Below are 20185 nucleotides of genomic sequence, written 5' to 3' on the forward strand. Positions count from 1 at the left end.
GGGCCATCCGGGAATGTGAGTTTCCTGGACAGAACCTACTGTGAGGCTGTCACACCAAGGGTCCAGGTCGAGCGAAGGTGGGAGACCGTTTCAGGGGGGAGCAAACGTGGACTACAGGAGACCCCGGTGGCTGTGCCTATTGCAAACAGCTACACCCTCTTGGGAACTGTTGGGGCAGAAGACGCTTCCGGTCTGAGCGGCGGACGTGTTGGCACATCTAACCCAGGCAAGGAAACTCTACCGGGGAGACCGAAGTCGGGAAGAGCCATAGTAGTGGGTGACTCCATTGTCCGAGGTACAGACAATAGATTCTGTGGCGGCAGGCGGGACTCGAGGATGGTCTGTTGCCTTCCTGGTGCCAGGGTTCAAGACATCATGGAGCTGCTTCAGAACATCTTAGCGAGGGAAGGCGATCAACCGGAAGTAGTTGTGCATGTGGGCACGAACGACGCGGGAGGAAGAGGAAGGAGATACTGTGACGTGAGTTTAGAGAGTTAGGAAGAAGACTGAGAAGTAGGACGTCAAAGGTGGTTGTCTCTAGACTGCTACCTATACCTCGTGCTGGTGAGGGCAGGAATAGAGAGATCGGGGATATGAATGTATGGCTGAGGGGCTGGTGCAGGGAGCAGGGATTTAGATTTCTAGACCACTGGGATCTCTTCTGGAGTAGGGGTGACCTGTACAAAAGGGACGGGTTACACCTTAACAGCAGGGGGACCAACATTCTGGCAGGTAGGTTTGCTAGTGCTACAAGTGTGGATTTAAACTAAGTAGTGGGGGGGGAGGGGTTGACAAACTGGGAATATGGAGATAGAGTTAAAGGGGAAGCGAATACAGGAGACATTGCAAAGGACTCTCGAATGAATGAGGAGGGAAGTTCTAGAAGGGATAAGAGGGTAAGGTCAGGGTCAATTATGAGGGGAGGCGAATACCGAAATTAAAGTGTTGTATTTAAATGCGCGAAGTATAAGAAATAAAGTGGATGAGCGAGGCTCAGTTAGACATTGGCAAGTATGATGTTGCTACAAGAGGACCAGGGCTGGGAACTGAATATTCAGGGGTACACAACATAAAGAAAAGACAGACAGGTGGGCAGAGGGGGTGGGGCCGCTCTGTTGGTGAGGAATGATATTCACTCCCTTGCAAGGGGTGATATAGAATCAGGAGATGTAGAATCAGTATGTATAGAAGTGAGGAATTGTAAGGGTAAAAAGACCCTAATGGGAGTTATCTACAGGCCCCCAAACAGTAGCCTCGACATAGGGTGCAAGTTGAATGAGGAGCTAAAATTGGCATGTCGCAAATGTAATGCTACGGTGGTTATGGGAGATTTCAACATGCAGGTAGACTGGGAAAATCAGGTTGGTAATGAACCCCAGGAAAGAGAGTTTGTGGAGTGTCTCCGAGATGGATTCTTAGAACAGCTTGTACTGGAGCCTACTAGGGAGAAGGCAATTCTGGATTTAGTGTTGTGTAATGAACCTGATCTGATAAGGGAACTCGAGGTAAAAGAACAATTAGGATGCAGTGATCACAATATGATAAGTTTTACTCTACAAATTGAGAGGGAGAAGGGAAAATCGGAAGTGTCAGTATTACAGTATAGCAAAGGGGATTACAGAGGCACGAGGCAGGAGCTGGCCAGAATTGACTGGAAGGAGGACCTAGCAGGGAAGACGGTGGGACAGCAATGGCAGGTATTCCTGGGAATAATGCAGAAGTTGCAGGATCAATTTATCCCAAAGAGGAGGAAAGATTCCAAGGGGAGTAAGAGGCACCCGTAGCTGTCAAGGGAAGTCAAGGACAGCATAAAAATAAAAGAGCAGAAGTACAACAAAGCAAAGAAGAGTGGGAAGCCAGAGGATTGGGACTCTTTTAAAGAGCAACAGAAGATGACTAAGAAGGCAATACGGGGAGAAAAGATGAGGTACGAGGGTAAACTAGCTAATAATATAAAGGAGGATAGTAAAAGCTTTTTTAGGTATGTAAAGAGGAAAAAAAATAGTCAAGGCAAATGTGGGTCCCTTGAAGACAGAAGCGGGGGAATTTATTATGGGGAACAAGGAAATGGCAGACGAGTTGAACCGGTACTTTGGATCTGTCTTCACTAAGGAAGATACAAGCAATCTCCCAGATGTTCGAGTGGCCAGAGATCCTAGGGTGACGGAGGAACTGAAGGAAATCCACATTAGGCAGGAAATGGTGTTGGGTAGACTGATGGGACTGAAGGCTGATAAATCCCCAGGGCCTGATGGTTTGCATCCCAGAGTACTTAAGGAGGTGGCGCTAGAAATTGTGGACGCATTGGTGATCATTTTCCAATGTTCTATAGATTCAGGATCAGTTCCTGTGGATTGGAGGATAGCAAATGTTATCCCACTTTTTAAGAAAGGAGGGAGAGAAAAAACGGGAATCCTTACGGTCGCACCCACACGTGACCTTGCTGGCCAATCTGAGGGTTCGACACCTAGGACCACTCTCTATGGTCGCTACAAAATTATAGACCAGTTAGTCTGACATCAGTGGTGGGGAAGATGCTGGAGTCAATTATAAAAGACGAAATTGCGGAGCATTTGGATAGTAGTAACAGGATTGTTCCGAGTCAGCATGGATTTACGAAGGGGAAATCATGCTTGACTAATCTTCTGGAATTCTTTGAGGATGTAACTAGGAAAATTGACAGTGGTGAGCCGGTGGATGTGGTGTACCTTGACTTTCAGAAAGCCTTTGACAAGGTTCCACATAGGAGATTAGTGGGCAAAATTAGAGCACATGGTATTGGAGGTAGGGTACTGACATGGATAGAAAAATGGTTGACAGACAGAAAGCAAAGAGTGGGGATAAATGGGTCCCTTTCAGAATGGCAGGCAGTAACTAGTGGGGTACCGCAAGGCTCGGTGCTGGGACCGCAGCTATTTACAATATACATTAATGACTTGGATGAAGGGATTAAAAGTACCATTAGCAAATTTGCAGATGATACAAAGCTGGGTGGTAGTGTGAACTGTGAGGAAGATGCTATGAGGTTGCAGGGTGACTTGCACAGGTTGTGTGAGTGGGCGGATGCATGGCAGATCCAGTTTAATGTGGATAAGTATGAGGTTATCCACTTTGGTGGTAAGAATAGGAAGGCAGAGTATTATCTGAATTTAGAACTGAGTTGAGGAAAAACTTTTTCAGTCAGAGAGTTGTGAATCTGTGGAATTCTCTGCCTCAGAAGGCAGTGGAGGCCAATTCTCTGAATGCATTCAAGAGAGAGCTAGATAGAGCTTTTAAGAATAGCGGAGTGAGGGGGTATGGGAAGAAGGCAGGAACGGGGTACTGATTGAGAATGATCAGCCATGATCACATTGAATGGCGGTGCTGGCCCGAGGGGCCGAATGGCCTCCTCATGCACCTATTGTTTATTGTCTATTGTCTATAACAATAGTGCAAGCGGAAATATTTTATTATATATCACTATCAAATTTTATTATATATCACTATCAAATCACTATCAAATATCTATAAATTTCAGATTTGTGTACCCCAGTGAAAATGAGCATACTGAGATACTTTGAAAGACAGCGTCTTCAGATCGATGAAGAAATAAATGATAATGAAAACACCTAGCCAGAAAAGAAGGAAAAATTACTTGAAAATGATAATGTAACTGATGCAGCTGTTTCGCCTGATGCTGCATGTGAAGAAATTTCAAAAGATATTGAAAAATATGATCTTCCAGTCTGTTGGACACAAGAAATGTACTTAAAGAAAAAGAAAGAATATCCCTGCGTCTATGCCTTCTAGTGGTCAGGTACATATTGCTCCAGACTACTAGTAAATGAGGATGAGGAAATGGGATCATGCTGTAATACGAGTTTTGCGTGAACAGTTCACGGCTGATAGCACAGTGGCCGGTAGCACTATGTTTAAAGGCTGATAGCACAGTGGCCGGTAGCACAGTGGCCGGTAGCACAGTGGCCGGTAGCACAGTGGCCGGTAGCACAGTGGCCGGTAGCAGAGTGGCCGGTAGCACAGTGGCCGGTAGCACAGTGGCCGGTAGCACAGTGGCCGGTAGCACAGTGGCCGGTAGCACAGTGGCCGGTAGCACAGTGGCCGGTAGCACAGTGGCCGGTAGCACAGTGGCCGGTAGCACAGTGGCCGGTAGCACAGTGGCCGGTAGCACTATGTTTAAAGGCTGATAGCACTGTGGCTTCATTTGTCAATCAACCCCTCCTTATCTGTTTCCACCTATTACTAGTCAGCTCTTGCCCCACAATATGCCCTCCGTCCTCTCAATCTTTTTTTACCAGTTATCTCCCCCCTTCAGCATCATTCTGAACAATAGACAATAGGTGCAGGAGGAGGCCATTCAGCCCTTCGAGCCAGCACCGCCATTCAATGTGATCATGGCTGATCATTCTCAGTCAGTACCCCGTTCCTGCCTTCTCCCCATACCCCCTGACTCCGCTATCCTTAAGAGCTCTATCTAGCTCTCTCTTGAATGCATAGAGAATTGGCCTCCACTGCCTTCTGAGGCAGAGAATTCCACAGATTCACAACTCTCTGACTGAAAAAGTTTTTCCTCATCTCAGTTCTAATTGGCCTACCCCTTATTCTTAAACTGTGTCACTCGGATATTTTTCTAATAATTCATCTATCATTGATATTAGGATGAATGATCCTGTCCTTCACCTTTCTTCCTTTTACAAACCGTGATACATCACAACTTTGGCGTGTGTGAGGCAAAGCTTGTGCGGCAAACTAATGCAAGTTCCTGCACTGTTCTCAAAGTCATGGTCACCCTCACTCGCAGAAATCTTGCCCAAGGATCCATACAGGCATCTCTGCTGGGTATCCAATGTATGGGACTTAGATGCTTGCTGCAAAAGTCAAGAAAAACAACTGGTAAAGTGGGAAAGTTTCCTTTTCGGTGAATAGGATTTTTGCATTCATGTTCAAACTCTGTCAGAATGGCCCTTTGCGATAAGAAACTGTCTACTATACACAGAATTCTTTACTCATCGGCAAAGCTTCCTCTGTCCCACCCACTCTTCATCTGCCCTCCACTCTTCCATCCCCTTCCCAACATTGCAGCATGCATTGATTCTTTGCCAACACTCCCCGCTGGCTGAAAGACTGCTGGTTAAATTATTCATTCTTTAAGACATAATTCCTACGGTCAAAATTGTAAAGATACTACAACATGGGATATTCAACACCTAACACCCCTATTTTCCCTGTAACAGAATAGCATTAGAAAGAACCAAAGTATATTTTTGGCACAAAGGAATTTACCTTTTTTTTTTGAATCGCTTAAACCAGGAAGATTGCTAATGCTAGAAAATACTGCATATAAATTTATTCGCCAAAGTCCCATCTTCACACAGAGAAGAGTCTCCATTGTGTTGTGTGACGTTGTCATCAAGTGTGTTTTATTGTCATATGTCCTTGTAGCAGCACAACAGATATGCTAAATAGAATAGAATTTTTAATGGGAAGCTCAAAACAGGACATCTAAAGGTGAGATGAACCTTCAGCACCAGATGAACTTCACTGCCTGGCACATTGCTTTCCTCAACAATTAATATTAGGTCATGAGACCAGGCTTGCTTTCATGAGCAGTGCACAATAGTTCACTGGCAGCAGCACCAGGCATACTTACCAATTAAGTACAAACTCAGTGAAGCAACTTCACATGACTACACCCGAGCTGAACAGCAAAATCAGCTGACAGATGAATCACAGCAAAAAGTTCCTCAGTCCTACCATGTCCAGTTGTTAAAAGTGATGGGGGAGTTAGTAGCCAAGTGCTGCAGCAGGCTCTCTAACATATGCATATTCAATAGTGACAGAACAACACGAGTCCAAGATGTTTTCAAGCCTCTTCTGCTAGAAATGCTGAACGGATGATCCCTCTTGCTCTCCTTGCTAAAAGTCCACTAGAAATTCGTCTTCAGAAAGATTCGTTAGACTTTAGAGATACAGCATGGAAACAGGCCCTTCAGCCCAATGAGTCCACACTGACCAGCGATCACCCAGTACACTAACACTATCCTGCACACTATGGACAATTTTACAACTTACCGAAGCCAATTAACCTACAAACCCGTAAGGTCTTTTGAGTGTGGGAGGAAACCAGAGCACCCGAGTAAACCCACGTGGTCACAGGGAGAACGTACAAACTCCAGAAAGGATGGAACCCATAGTCAGGGTCGAACCGGGTCTCAGATGCTGTACCGCTGCACCACTGTGCCACCCCTATTCATTCTATGCAATATCCGAAAGAAAATAGCTGAGTTCACTGGGCATAGCGAAAGCTATTTCATATTTTTCCATAACATACAAGGAGGCTACTCAGCCCATTGAATCTACCCCGTCCCTTAGAAAATTACTATCAGTTCCATTTCCCATTTATTTTCTTGCAATCAATTCTATGTCACATGGCCATTGACTTGAAATCCCTTTCAGGTTGCACATAATTCTACCTGGAAAACACGTCACTGCTCCTTTATTGCCAATGGGTAAATACCTCTCACCTTTTAGCATTGTGGAAATGCCTTGACATAGAACTACAGCAGTTGAGAGGTGTCACACTCTCATTTTCAAGTACAATCAGGGATGGATGGTACTTGTTAGTTAGCCTTGTTCATAATGCCCACTTTCATCAATGAATAAAAAAGAATAATTGGGCTCATTTCCATCTGAACCTTGATGTGAACTAATATCATTTTAAGGTTGAATTTCCGAAGATTCCCTATGTCTTTCAGTGCATCTGAGGAAAAACCATCCAGTCCCTTGTTCGTGAAAATAAACAGCACTATAATGTTCGAATACGAGGATCAGAAAATTCCATGAAAGTGCATTGATTGCATTATTTAGATTGCGCCTGATGTAGTTAAAGCTGGGAAATTAAAGTTAGTGCAAGGACAGGGGAAGAATTTCTCTTACTCAGCTAAGATTCCCAAACTTACTGGCTGTGCAGCTGATATGTCACATGATTCTTTATTAATCGTGAGTAAATTGCTGAAGTTGCTGCCAGGAATGATTGTTCATGTTTCCCAACTCATGCAAGTAGCTGTGACTTTTGAACATGCTGATTTTTCACATCAATTTTTTACTTTCAGTTGACTGTTAAAAAATGTCCATTTCTGTGATACCAGTGAGCAACTATTACCTATGAATGTCAGAGATTATCTTCCTTTCTTCCATACACGGTTCAGAAATAAATAATTTCAACGGTAGAGTTGCTGTCTCACAGCGTGAGAGACCCGGGTTCGATCCAGACTACGGGTGCAGTCTGCGTGGAATTTGCACTTTCTCCCTGTGACCATGTGGGTTTTCTCCAGGTGCTCCGGTTTCTTCCCTCATTCGAAAGATGTGCAGGTTTGTAGGTTAATTGGCGCCTGTAAATTACCCCCAGTGTGTAGAATGCAAAAATGGGATAACGTGGAACTAGTGTATGGATGATCGATGGTCGACCTGTGCTCGGTGGGCCAAAACTAGGCTAAAACTAAAATCTAAAACTAAAGCAAGACAAAGTTACCTACGAAATACAAGAACACTGTTATAAAAGTGACAGAATTTTTAATGTAATTTATTTATACCTCCAAAATTTAAAAAGTAGTTTGCTTCAATTTTTTTTTGCTACTTCTTCACACACCCAGTTTCCCCTTCAGACTAGCTGCAGGAGCTTCAATCCAATGTTTTCAATCGTCTTGAACACGGCCTATTGTCGGGACTCACTGCCTGTGGCACTGGCTACTTCCTGCAGATGCAGACAGCAGGATTAGCAGCCACTTCGCACTCAGCTGATGTCCACCAAAGTGGAGCAGGCTGTGAATGGCGAGTCAATCTCAGGACTGTATCCTGAAACCCCACCCTACAACACCAGGACAGCCGTTGACTCATTATTGCTTGTCAAAACGTTTTTGGAGGACTCTGATGGAGTTAAAAATACATTCCAATTAATTTAAACATTAAAAATAATTAAAATGCAGCAAAATAAATTCCATTGCCGACCCTCCCTGATATAAAGTTGAGGGCTGTTCATAATTCATACGTTCTAGGAGCAGAACTAGGCCATTTGGCCCATCAAGTCTACTCCGCCATTCAATCATGGCTGATCTGTCTTTCCCTCTCAACCCACATTAGACAATAGGTGCAGGAGTAGGCCATTCGGCCCTTCGAACCAGCACCACCATTCAATGTGATCATGGCTGATCATTCTCAATCAGTACCCCATTCCAGCCTTCTCCCCATACCCCCTGACTCCGTTATCCTTAAGAGCTCTATCTAGGTCTCTCTTGAATGCATTCAGAGAATTGGCCTCCACTGCCTTCTGAGGCAGAGAATTCCACAGATTTACAACTCTCTGACTGAAAAGGTTTTTCCTTACCTCCGTTCTAAATGGCCTACCCCTTATTCTTAAACTGTGGCCCCTGGTTCTGGACTCCCCCAACATTGGAAACTTGTTTTCTGCCTCTAACGTGTCCAACCCCTTAATAATCTTATGTTTCGATAAGATCCCCTCTCATCCTTCTAAATTCCAGTGTATATAAGCCTAGTCGCTCCAGTCTTTCAACATATGACAGTCCGCCATTCCGGGAATTAACCTAGTAAACCTACGCTGCACGCCCTCAATAGCAAGAATATCCTTCCTCAAATTTGGAGACCACTGTGCATCTGATGAATAAAGGACTAATTCAGAAAATATGAAAGAATATTTAACACAACTTGGTGACAAACTGCTGGTGGAACTCGTGGGTCAGGCAGCATCTGTGGAGGGAAATAGACAGATGATGTTTCAGGTCAAGACCATCTGTACTGCTGATCTGGTGCAGATGAGCGGTCCCAACCCGATACGCCGTTTCCCTCATAAGATGCTGCCTGACCCCCTGGGTTCCTCCAGCAGTTTGTATTATCCTCCAGGCTTCAGCATCTATAATCTCCTGTCTCTCCTTGGTGACAAATTACTTTGACTTGCATCTTATGAAGGAACATTCGCTGATACGGAATTCTGAGTGTAAGGAAAACAGCTGTTATCATTCCATGGATGGATGCGAGAACATATACTATCTAGCATTTAAAATGTTGGCAAATAATTTGTTATTACTCCAAACAAACTAATAAAATTACCTGTGAGTTTGGGTGTGGTATGTCAGCTCATGGCAGTGGTAATCTGCTCACCTTTAATACCCATCCTGGTTATGAGGAATCACTTACCTGCTATCTGCTTAATGAATACACATGTTTGCATGTGCCTGCTGCCCAAATGAAAAGCAGCTTATAAATTCATATGTTCTAGGAGCAGAATTCGGCAATTCGGCCCATCAAATCTACTTCACCAGTCAATCATGGCTGATCTATCTTTCCCTCTCAACCCCTTTCTCCTGCCTTCTCCCCATAACCCCTGACACCCTTACTAATCAAATATACTGAAATATCTTGCTTAACGCAAGAAACCATCGCATGGCCTCATAAAATGGTTGCTGAATCTAAAAGCATGGCCAACGCAGATGACATGTGAGCAGAACTTGACATGAGTGAGCAGTCTGGCAAGAGTCTTGTGCAGCTCTTGTTTAGAGGATCAAGATGAGAAACAAAATAGTTAATTCTATAACAACTGAGAACTGATCAAAGATCAATCTACATTCTTAAATTTGTTCCTATCCACAAATGTCGCCCCATCTATTAAATTTTAGCATTTTGTTTTACTTCAGAATTCCAGTCTCTGCAATACTTTACTTTCACCTCTGTGAAAACTCGGCCTGAGTTTTTATCATCGGCTCTAAATATCCAATATCAATGTCTCATAATGCCTACCTAAAACACACTGGGACATCTCCCTACAAAACATTACACTAACACAGGACCTGTGCATATTGAAAATGTGAATTCTTTATTAGATTTTTGGAATGATGCATTACATCAGAATTGAACCATAAATTATCCGTGAAGTACCTCATGTAAAATCAACTCTTAGAATTAGCTTTTCCACTGATTGCGCTCAGGTACAAAAAGTGCCCATCTGGAGTAGTCCTGCTTATAGAGCTACCTGCATAAACCATCATCTTCAAGCCAAATTTAACACATTTTTAAAGGAATGCTTTTATGTTTAACCTCCATGATAACACAAGAATTTTATTCAAAAGCCCATTGAGAAGTGAAGCTATTGTTGTGCATTAATTACACAGAGGTGTAGGTAGGAACTGCAGATGCTGGTGTACACCGAAGATACAGACGCAAAATGTTGGAGTAACTCAGCGGGATAAACAGCATCTCTGGAGAGAAGGAATGGGTGATGTTTCGGGGCGAGACCCTTCTTCAGACTGAATGGATCAGACCTAGGGGTAGAGAGGATGCAGTGGGGAAATAGGAGAATGCAGAGATCCAATTTCCAATACTGCTTCGCTTTCAAGATTTGATAATAATGGAAACTTAAGTGCTGCTGTAGACTGCTTCCACACCAGTTGTATTAGTTGAGGTTTTTATTGACACTGGATGGAAAGGAATAAGTAGTGGCACAACTAAAGCAAAATGGTGCCAGAATCTATGCAACTTAACCCTGTAGAGGCTAAATGTCTCCAAGTGTGGAAAAACTTACCCCTCAGATTTCCTGAGCTTGTAACAACTACTCACACTGCCCCCAAGAACTTGTTTGGTTGTTCCACTCATTCCATTCATCACTTTATTTCCCTTCAGGTAAAAGTTTTAGATGCTAGATGATACAATAAGCAAATGTGCCTCTCCCATAATAGTGAAGGCTCCACTGCTTCTTCTGTGCTCAAAACAGAGCGTTATTGAATCTAAAGACCAGAGAAATCCTGCAGCAGGAAAACGAACATAACTTTAAAAATACAACTTGTTTTTTTCCGTCCATTTTTCATAAGGAAATTGTTTATTAAAAATACTGCAGGTCATAATACTATTACTAAAAAGCTAATAAGAATGCAACTGTAGAGATGTAGCATTAAAACAGCATGCTCCCCTATAACTGCAAATATATATAGATCAAAAAACCAGAAAGATTTTCCACAATTAAATTTCACTGTACATCACTATTTTATTATCAATGCACATGAAACTACCACAAGTCTTGTTCCCTTTTAAACAATGGATAACCCACATCAATATGAATAGAAGTTGGCCTGAAATGAAAATTGTACACAAGAAATCACAAATGCCATTCATAGTAAATGATATGCATGCTCCTCAGTGAAGAGTAATGGGGAGGTAGAAAATTCATTTTTAAAAGCTTTAACTACTTCTGTCAGGAAACCCTGAAAAAGGCACTCGCATTTGGTTGTTGACTCGTGTAACAAATTTAATATCGTCAAAAACAAACATTCACCTATTCCCCCAAGTTCATTGAAAATAAAGAGAGTATGGGTGAGATGAAAAACTTGCAATAAAATTCACGTTCTTGTAGAGGGTTTCTGCTAAACTCACTTTTGTTAACATAATTTTGTGAAGACTTATGCACAATAAAGATATTCCTTACAAATCAGACATCTTACATATGGCAAATTCATGAAGCCTATCTGCATGAATGACAAATCTATTTCCATTCCATTTATTTTTTTTAGTTAAAAACAGCCTGCCTTTTTTTAAAAGATTAGATTTGAGTTGATAACTCATTTAAACAGCAGGTACCAATGAACCGTGGTTTATTGTGTAGGAGTAAACATGTTCAGTGAATTTCACTGCTATCTCCTTGTTAAAGGAAGCAAGTTACTGTTTCAGGACAATATCTGTACACAAAGAATACACTTCATAAAGTGAGAACTTAGTTAAAATTGCACCTCTCACTGGTTTTCCAGAATATTCTTATCTTGAAACCACTGAACTGATTGAATTATATGATGTTCCTCCATTGCAATTGGATATGGAGTTCTCATGCCCATTGGTATCTAAATTAACTTTGAAAACAGCTGAGGCCTTTAAAAGAAAGTCTGCAGCATCCCGACGACCCAGTCCTCTTAGTTTAGACATTAATAGCCCCACGGTATTTTCTGGTGAAAGTGCCCACTCGGTCAGTACAGCATTGGTTGGACTGGTGGGAAATTTCCCATTTGCTGAAATTCCATTCTGAGTGTTGAGTTTCGCAACAAGTTCAACAAGTCCTAAGTTTATAGCCAAGAGGCACCAGTCTTTACCCATGGGGTCGGGGGGATCCAGTAGGCGGCTAAGTTTGCGCCTCGTAAGTAGATTTAGTTCTGATACAGGTATGTCCATTCCTAGGTTCCCTTGGGAATAAACGTCGAGACAACCAAAGCAAAGAATGCTGCTAAAATTCTCCTTGTAGCCACCCATAGTATTGGTGAGTGAAGTCTCTCTCTGAGTTTGAGCTCTGAAGAAGTCTCTAGGCTGGTAAACCATTACAGGTTCACTGTGTTCCCTGAGCTGCTGGGGACTCAAGTAATGCTTGACAGTCAGGAGTCCGGGTAAAGTAGTCACTATTAGATTGTCAATAATACTACAAATGGAATCCAGAAACAAACAACACCTTACTTTTTCTGTTTCCGGGCCCCTTACTTGTACTTCCAAACCCTGTCCGTGGTTGACCAGAAGGACCATAACTTCAGTCCCTTTGTTGGATATTTTTAATCCATTGGTCCATAACCTGACATCCAGCTCTCCTTCAGAGTTTTGCTGATGCACCCATCGACAAAGGTTCACCTGCACCTTGTGGAAAATACCACATGGATATGGGGCAAGATGTTCAACAGGCACAAAGCGGACACCTCCATAAACCAAAGTTTCATCCTCTTCATCAGTCCAGGATCTGTGCAGACTTTCCACTTTAATCAGCGCTGGAATATCCACCATTGATCCACTGGTTAAATCCCGTGCACAAATGTCCATTGCATCCAGAATTTGCACCAACTCCTCTACGTCATTCTCTGATACCAAGTGTAGAATGTCGTCTATTGTGTAACGACCTCTATAGTGGTGCAATGCCTTTTGATTTTCATTGGACAGCAGCCGTCCAAGAACATTGGTGCACAGCCACCGAGGATCCAGGAGCACCACATCTTGGATGGTTTCACTTTGTAAAATGTTAATCTGACAAAAGCAGAGAAAATTGAGGGAAGGTTATTAATCGATTCAAAATAATTAACTTGAATAAAGAATTAATCATAATTAGTTTGGTCGCAGTTATTTCCAATGGAATTCCATTACAAAAGAACACACATCTTAGCTAAATTGACACCGTGATATGCACAATACATACCCCTCCCCCCAGGCACAACAAGGACAGAGTTCCCCTGGTCCTTACCTTTCACCCCACCAGCCTCAGCATCCAACATATTATCTCCAATATTTCCGTTACCTCCTATGGGATCCCACCATGAATCACATCTCCCTTTCTCTACCCCTTTCCACCTACCGCAGAGACCACTCCTTCTGCAGCTTGGTTCACTCATTCCTTCCCTCCCAAACCACCACATCCCCAGGTACTTTCCCCTGCAACCGCAGGAGATGCAATATCTGTCCTTAATTCCTTCAATTCAATTCCATCCAGGGAAATCGATAGTCCTTTCAGGTGAGATAGAGGTTCACATGTACCTTGTCTAACCTCATCTACTGTAGCCAGTGTTCCCTATGTGGGCTCCTGTACATCAGCAAGACCAAACTTGGACTGTTTCGCTGAACACTTGTGCTCTGTCTGCTGAGGCCTATGGGATCTCCCGGTTGCCAATCATTTCAACTCCCCTTCCCATACTGACCTTCCTGCCCAAGGCCTCCTCCATTGCCAGAGCAAGGTCACACGCAAATTGGAGGGACAACATTGGGTAGCTTACAACCCAGCGGCATGAATGTTGAATTCTCCAATTTTAAGTAACTTCTACCTTCACTCCCCTCCCCCTTCCTCCACACTAGCTGTTTAACCAGTTCCAAGGTTCACCACATTGTATCCCTCTTGAAATCACACCTTCCCTAACCAACAATGGGCCTACCAGGGCATCACCTTGCCCGAGGCCATTTGTGGTCAGCCCTAATTGGTCCTGTTCTTTTCTTGCCTCCAGCTCTTCACCCCACCCCCTACTTTCAGCATGAAGAAGGGTTCTGACCCAAAACGTCACCCATTTTTTTTCTCCAGAGATGCTGTCTGACCAGCTGAGATACTCCAGTACTTTGTATCTATGCTTGCTAACAAAATGGACAATTTTGTTTTATCAATATTATATCCCACTTGGTTGTTTGCCTACTTACTTAACCTAACTCTATCCCTTCGTAGCCTCCTTATGTCTTTGTTACAACATATTTCTTAATTTTGTGTCATGAACAAATTTAGCAAACATCCTATCAATTACATAGTTGATAAAAGTAGAGACCTCTCTACCAATCGCATTGGCACACCACTCACTGTATCTTGTCAGTCATACAGCGCGGAAACAGGCTCTTCGGCCCATCTTGCCTATGCTGACCCCTTACACTAGTCCCACCTGCCCGTGTTTGGCTCATATCCTCTAAACCTTTCATATCCATGCACCTGTGGAAATGTCTTTTAAATGCTGTTAAAGTACTTGCCTCAACTGCCTTCTCTCGCAGCTCGTTCCATGTGAGATAAAGTCGCCCCTCTTTTCCCTCACCATAAACCTGTGTTCTCTGGTTCTTGATTCCCCTACTTTGGATAAAAGACTCCCTGCATTCATCTTATCTATTCGCCTCATGATCTTATACATCCCTATAAGACTGTATGATAACCCCTCATACTCCTGCACAGAAGGATAAAATGCATGCTGACTTTTCCTGATAACCTTGCGTTTAAAAAAAAGTGCCAGGCTACAATGTCTTTTATAATAGCTTTGCATACTTAGCCTCTGACAGAAATTAAATCAAACTGACCTGTTATTTCCTGCTATCTGCTCTTTTTGAATAAAAGAGTTACCATTGCTATTTTCTAATCTAATGAAACCATCCCTGAATGTGGGGAATTTTGGAAATTAAAAATCATTGCATTAGCTGTATCACTAGCCACTTCTTTTACCAACCAATGAAGACATCCTGTTAGTCCACAGCTCCAACAATTTGCTCGCACCACTATCCTGGCAATTGTAGTTTTCCCAAATTACTCCATTCCTTTTCCTTCCTGTTTCATGCCATTAATTCAATTATTGTTTCAGAGAGACTTTGAAATGAACTGATTCCATTTCACAAGATGCAAGAATCGGTAGACCCTTGCAAAATGTCCACCCAGTAGACTACATTGAGGTGAACATGCACTGAGGTATAGCAGTTAGATACATGTTATGTGTGTCTGCCTCAAATATCAGAAAAACATTCCTTTTGTGAATTACTACCACATAGGTTGCTGAATGTCTATTTGACTTGATTACGCCTCTTCAACTATTTGGAATTCTTTCTACAGAAGTGGATTTAATTAGATCACTGTCAGATAGAATAAAAGGCCATACTTTGAGTTAGACTTTGACTGAGAAGTGTAATAACAAATCAGCATTCTTGCTTACACCCCTCTCAGTTTTTAAATCAATGACCTGGAGAAGATAACTGGGCATTAAAAAGTTACTGTCAAATCTGGAAAGAAATCAGAAATAAAACTTGATGGTCCTTGGAAGGATGCAAGGTACCATCATATTGTGGTCTTGTTTTCAATGCTGGCTGCAAATTTATTTCCTCACACCCCGATTCCAAATATTTGTGCATCAACTTGCCTAATGGTCCCTTGCAAGTGCAAATGTTATAACTGAGACTTGAAAGTCTGATTTGTCACTAAAATATCTCCAGAACCTCACAGTGCGAGCCAAGTATCACACGATACACCTGCAAACTCAAACAGCTGCAATTTATCAAAGTAAATTCATGACATTTCTAAGTAGTTGCGGTTTATTATTTGGGTCACACCCACGAAGTACAATATTCAATTTAACTGTTTTATTTAACAGCACAAAACAGGAAGATAGATACATAACCAAGAACCTTTTGTTCACAACAGTGAAAACATCACACAACTTTGTCTGTGTCTGCAAATTTTACATATGCAAAATGGATGGATGAATTTTATTACTGGCGAGACATCTCATTGATACCCTTAAAACTGAAAAGATTATGTAGAGTCCCAGGATTAAATTTACTTCTGTGCCGTTATTCTTTGGATTCAGAGGCAGTTTGTTAAATGATTAAGAGTCAGGATGCTAGATCTGAAGACAAATGCAACAGATGGAACTGCAGATGCTGGTTTACAACTTGTTGGTCTGTGTGGCGTTCTGTTGCTAGGTCAACAGTTTTTCAAAAAATACCTTAGATGGAGGCAGAAGCCACTAGTTACAGAAAGAAAATGGACTGCAGCTATATAGCAACTTGCACAACCTTAAGATGAATCAATAATCTTCATGTTTGAAATGTAGTTACTATTACAATGAATGAAAACACAGCAGCCATTCAAAAATTCCATGCATAAACATTTGTTTGTGTTGGTTGAGGCACAAATGTTGACCATAGGACTGGGATTTATACACAGATATAACCTTTAGTTTAATGTATCTCCTGAAAATCAATATCTGAAATCACAGCATCATCCTAATAATCTACTCAAGTGAAAACCCAGATTGTATACACATCTTCGGTTTCTAAGCGGAGAATTTCAGTGTGGCCTGAATTGACACTTTGTTGTGTGACAGTTCATTTTCCACTGGAGTCAGGATTTGGATGAACTCAACTATACAAATGAGTCACTTCTTCCCCAGAATTTGATATCATGTTTATGGAGATATTTGTAATGACAAATGTAAATGCCCTTATTTAACTTGAATGATTGCAAAAGACTATGCCTAGTGTTAAATTATGAATTGTTCATCTACAATTATCTTCCCTATTGAAAGAACTGATAACTTTACTGATAAACTTGCCAACCACTACCATCACTGAGTAACAATTTACATCAATAGATAGAGAATAACACCATGCATATTACTAACTCCTGCCAGATGGTGGAATCAAGCACACACTTCAGTCTGAAGAAGGGTCTCGACCCGAAACGTCACCCTTCCCTTCTCTCCAGAGATGCTGCCTGTCGCGCTGAGTTACTCAAGCATTTTGCGTCGACACAATTCTATTCTGTCCTCATTAGTCCTGTGTTATAAGAGGGGGTCACACTAGGTTTTAGACAGTATGCCACTGTAGACAGAGTATTACCGATCCTAGTAATGCTATAAATCTTAAAAAACAGAAAATGTTGGCAGGTTAGGCAGCATCTGTGGAGAGAGAAACAGTCAACATTTCAGGTAGTTCCCGATCTAATAGCATTGTGGGAGTACTTTTCCCAGAGGGACTACAGCCGTGTAACAAAGTGGCTCACAGTCTTCTAATGGGCAACAAATGCTGGAGCTGCCAATGAAACCCAAATTTAAAAAAGGATAAATTGTTAAAATAATGACTGTTCAATATATTGCAGTTTTACATTAACAAAGACATATTAGGTTGGCTTGAGAAAGCAGGGGAGCTGCAACCTCCCATTTATCTTGGTGTAATCATTGGCAACAAATGTTTGATGGCAATTTGTTATTCCTTACCACATTTTTTGTGTGCATTTCCAGTAGTTAAAATGTTTCTGTAAGTACAACAGGGGCCACTGCAAAGTCGTGATCCAGCTACAAATAATTCTTAAATCCATTATCCTTTGCCCCATCTTTTCATTCTATTGTATTTGTAAGTCATAACAAGGGTATGCTGTAGCCTGCATGTGTGCAGCAAGAAACCTGTTTGTATTTCAACACATATGCAGCATAAACCGATGATGATTTAAATATTTGGGTTCCTGGAGGTTTCCAAATTAATTTAAATTTATAAAGTGCCATCAGTAAACGGGTGAGTAATAGCAATTCAAAATGCTTCTAATGTTTCAGTGTTTGACCCTTTCAAAAGTGACCTAACAAACCAGTGTTGAACTCCTCTCTGACAACAATATTTTACTGTAAAACTAGTTTTCTGACATAGGATAATATGGAACTAGATTTTACTTTAACTTTTAAATGCACAAACTTGTCAATGGAGCAGTCAAACTGTATTGGTGTTTATGCGTTACATAAACAATTCTAATCAAGTTTATCCATTCTGCTCCCAATCAATTAAGAGTTTGTTATCATTTTGCTTTTGTAATTTATAATGGTCACAAGCACATGATTGATGTGTTGCCAGATGCCCTTAAAACACAATGTGTTTATCAGAGATTGAATAAAGATAAATTAATTAACGGCAGAACTACTTCAATAACATAATTTTCCTTTAAACAAGAGGAAACAGGATTACATGTACACTCCATTGTCTGGATACTGATTGCTGCTGAGTGTCAATGGTTGTGACACTTAATTCCTCAGCTCATAAAAGTGACACAATTATCTCAATTTCCCTCCACAGCTGTGTCCTACATATTTAACAGACTAGTTCATTGATGTTCCCCCTGTACAATGAAGTATTACTAACTAGAATTTTTTTATCAGCAAAGATGCATTCCACTTTTGCTGTACATGTTTCCTTTATCGGCAGTCCCTTGGATTAAGACACAAGCAATTACAGATGCTAGAATCTTGTGCAAAACACAAAGTGCTGGAGGAACTCTGAGGGTGGGGCAGGAATTTTGAACTTAAAGGTGGAGGGTTCAAATTTCAATTGCAGACTTCAGCATGCTTTTTTAAAACCAGTGAAGTTTTAAACGTTGTAAGGAATGAGAGATAAAATGTGGCCTTGAAGTCAAAATTCAATTATGGTGACTTTTTCAGGCTAATCAAGCTGTTAAAATTTGTTTTTACTTGGTTAAAGTAAGAATAGTTTTAATTAGATCCAGTCTAAATTGAAAGGAATGGTTTTATTGTTTTATTGTTTATTTTGATTATACATTTAAACATTGCTTGATTCTATTTCTGCAATAAGCTTGTACTGAGGAACGGTTCTCAGAACCTGTATGGTTACTTAGCAATAACATATTGTGAAATGGTTAATGTGACAGGAAAGAGGAAAACAATGCTTAAATCATCAGGTTTGATTGCAAAGCCCATGGGGAGGCTGATTTTAAAACAAACTAGTTAGATACTCAGATTTACACTCTACAGACTGATGACAGGACAGACTTTGACTACGGAAGCGCTGCTCATAAATCATGAAGCAAAGAGGGAGCATGGGGTATTCCATATTGTTTTACAACTTGTTTTGAGAAGGCTGATGGAAGTGTCACGTTTCTGCTGGCATTGGCCTGGAGAAATGCTGAGATTGCTCCTCCCAAGAGGAGGAACTCGTGGACTAGGACTGGAGACACACAAATTGACAGAAGCAGACCCATCACACTGCTTCAGCCACTGCCACTCACATAAAGATTCAAGAAAAATGCCTCCGCAGGAGATGCAACAATGCAGGAGAGGTATATAGAAGATATATACCTCAATCCCAGAACTCCAGCCGCCCTTCCAGATGAGACAGAGGTGTACATGCTTCTCTTCAGCCCTCATCTGCATTCGGTGCTCCCTTTGTGGCCCCTTTTACATCAGCAAGACCAAGTGTAGACAAAGAGATCATTTCACCAAACACTTGTTCTCGGCTCGCCAAGGCCTGCTGGATCTCTCGGTTGCTAACTCAACTTCTCATTCCAATTCTAACCTGGGCGAGGTCACACTCAACTAGAGGAACGGTACCAATTTCCGCTTGGGTAGCTTATAATCCAATAGTATGAACAGCGAATTCTCCAATTTTAAGTAATACCCCCAACCTCCTCTCTCTTTCCTGTGCCCACCCACCCACCCCAAAATTGTAGATTTAACCTGGAAAGGTGCGTTGTTGGTAAAATGTGGGTCCAAATTGATTAAGAATGATTGAGAGCTATTTGAGCATAATCGCCTAATCAAATTGTGACATGCGGATTGACCCAAGCAAAAGACCCAGCACCTGTCATGTTCATGAGAGGTGGTTGTTTGGCCAAATAAGACAAAACCTTGAGTGGAGAGACAAAGTCCTGGCTGGATTAATTATAATTAGTCTGGTTTACAATCCTGGGAATCCAAATGCACTTATGCTGAAGAACCTAATCTGGGTTTAGTTATCAAGAAACAGTTGTGCGACTCATGACATTCAGTACACGAGTAAGAAGGATCTCCCATTATTCCAGTATGAGGTGAATAACATTCCGGCCACGAGAGAGGATCAGTACATTCATCAGAGACATTGCTTGAAAGGGATGTCACGGTAC

The 20185-nt window shown here is 41.7% G+C and overlaps 1 protein-coding gene across 1 annotated transcript in view; it reads right to left on the reverse strand.

The window, feature by feature from the left end:
* Window positions 1-10864: 10864 nt before the first annotated feature.
* dapk1 (death-associated protein kinase 1) overlaps window positions 10865-20185 on the reverse strand; it is a 151236-nt gene continuing 141915 nt past the window's right edge. The window contains exon 26 of the mRNA XM_078396163.1: window positions 10865-13050. Coding sequence (XP_078252289.1) covers window positions 11812-13050 — 1239 coding nt within the window. The 3' untranslated portion in view covers window positions 10865-11811. The remainder of the gene's footprint in view (window positions 13051-20185) is intronic.

The sequence above is a fragment of the Rhinoraja longicauda genome, chromosome 3 (genome assembly GCF_053455715.1).
Source record: "Rhinoraja longicauda isolate Sanriku21f chromosome 3, sRhiLon1.1, whole genome shotgun sequence".
NCBI lineage: Eukaryota > Metazoa > Chordata > Chondrichthyes > Rajiformes > Arhynchobatidae > Rhinoraja > Rhinoraja longicauda.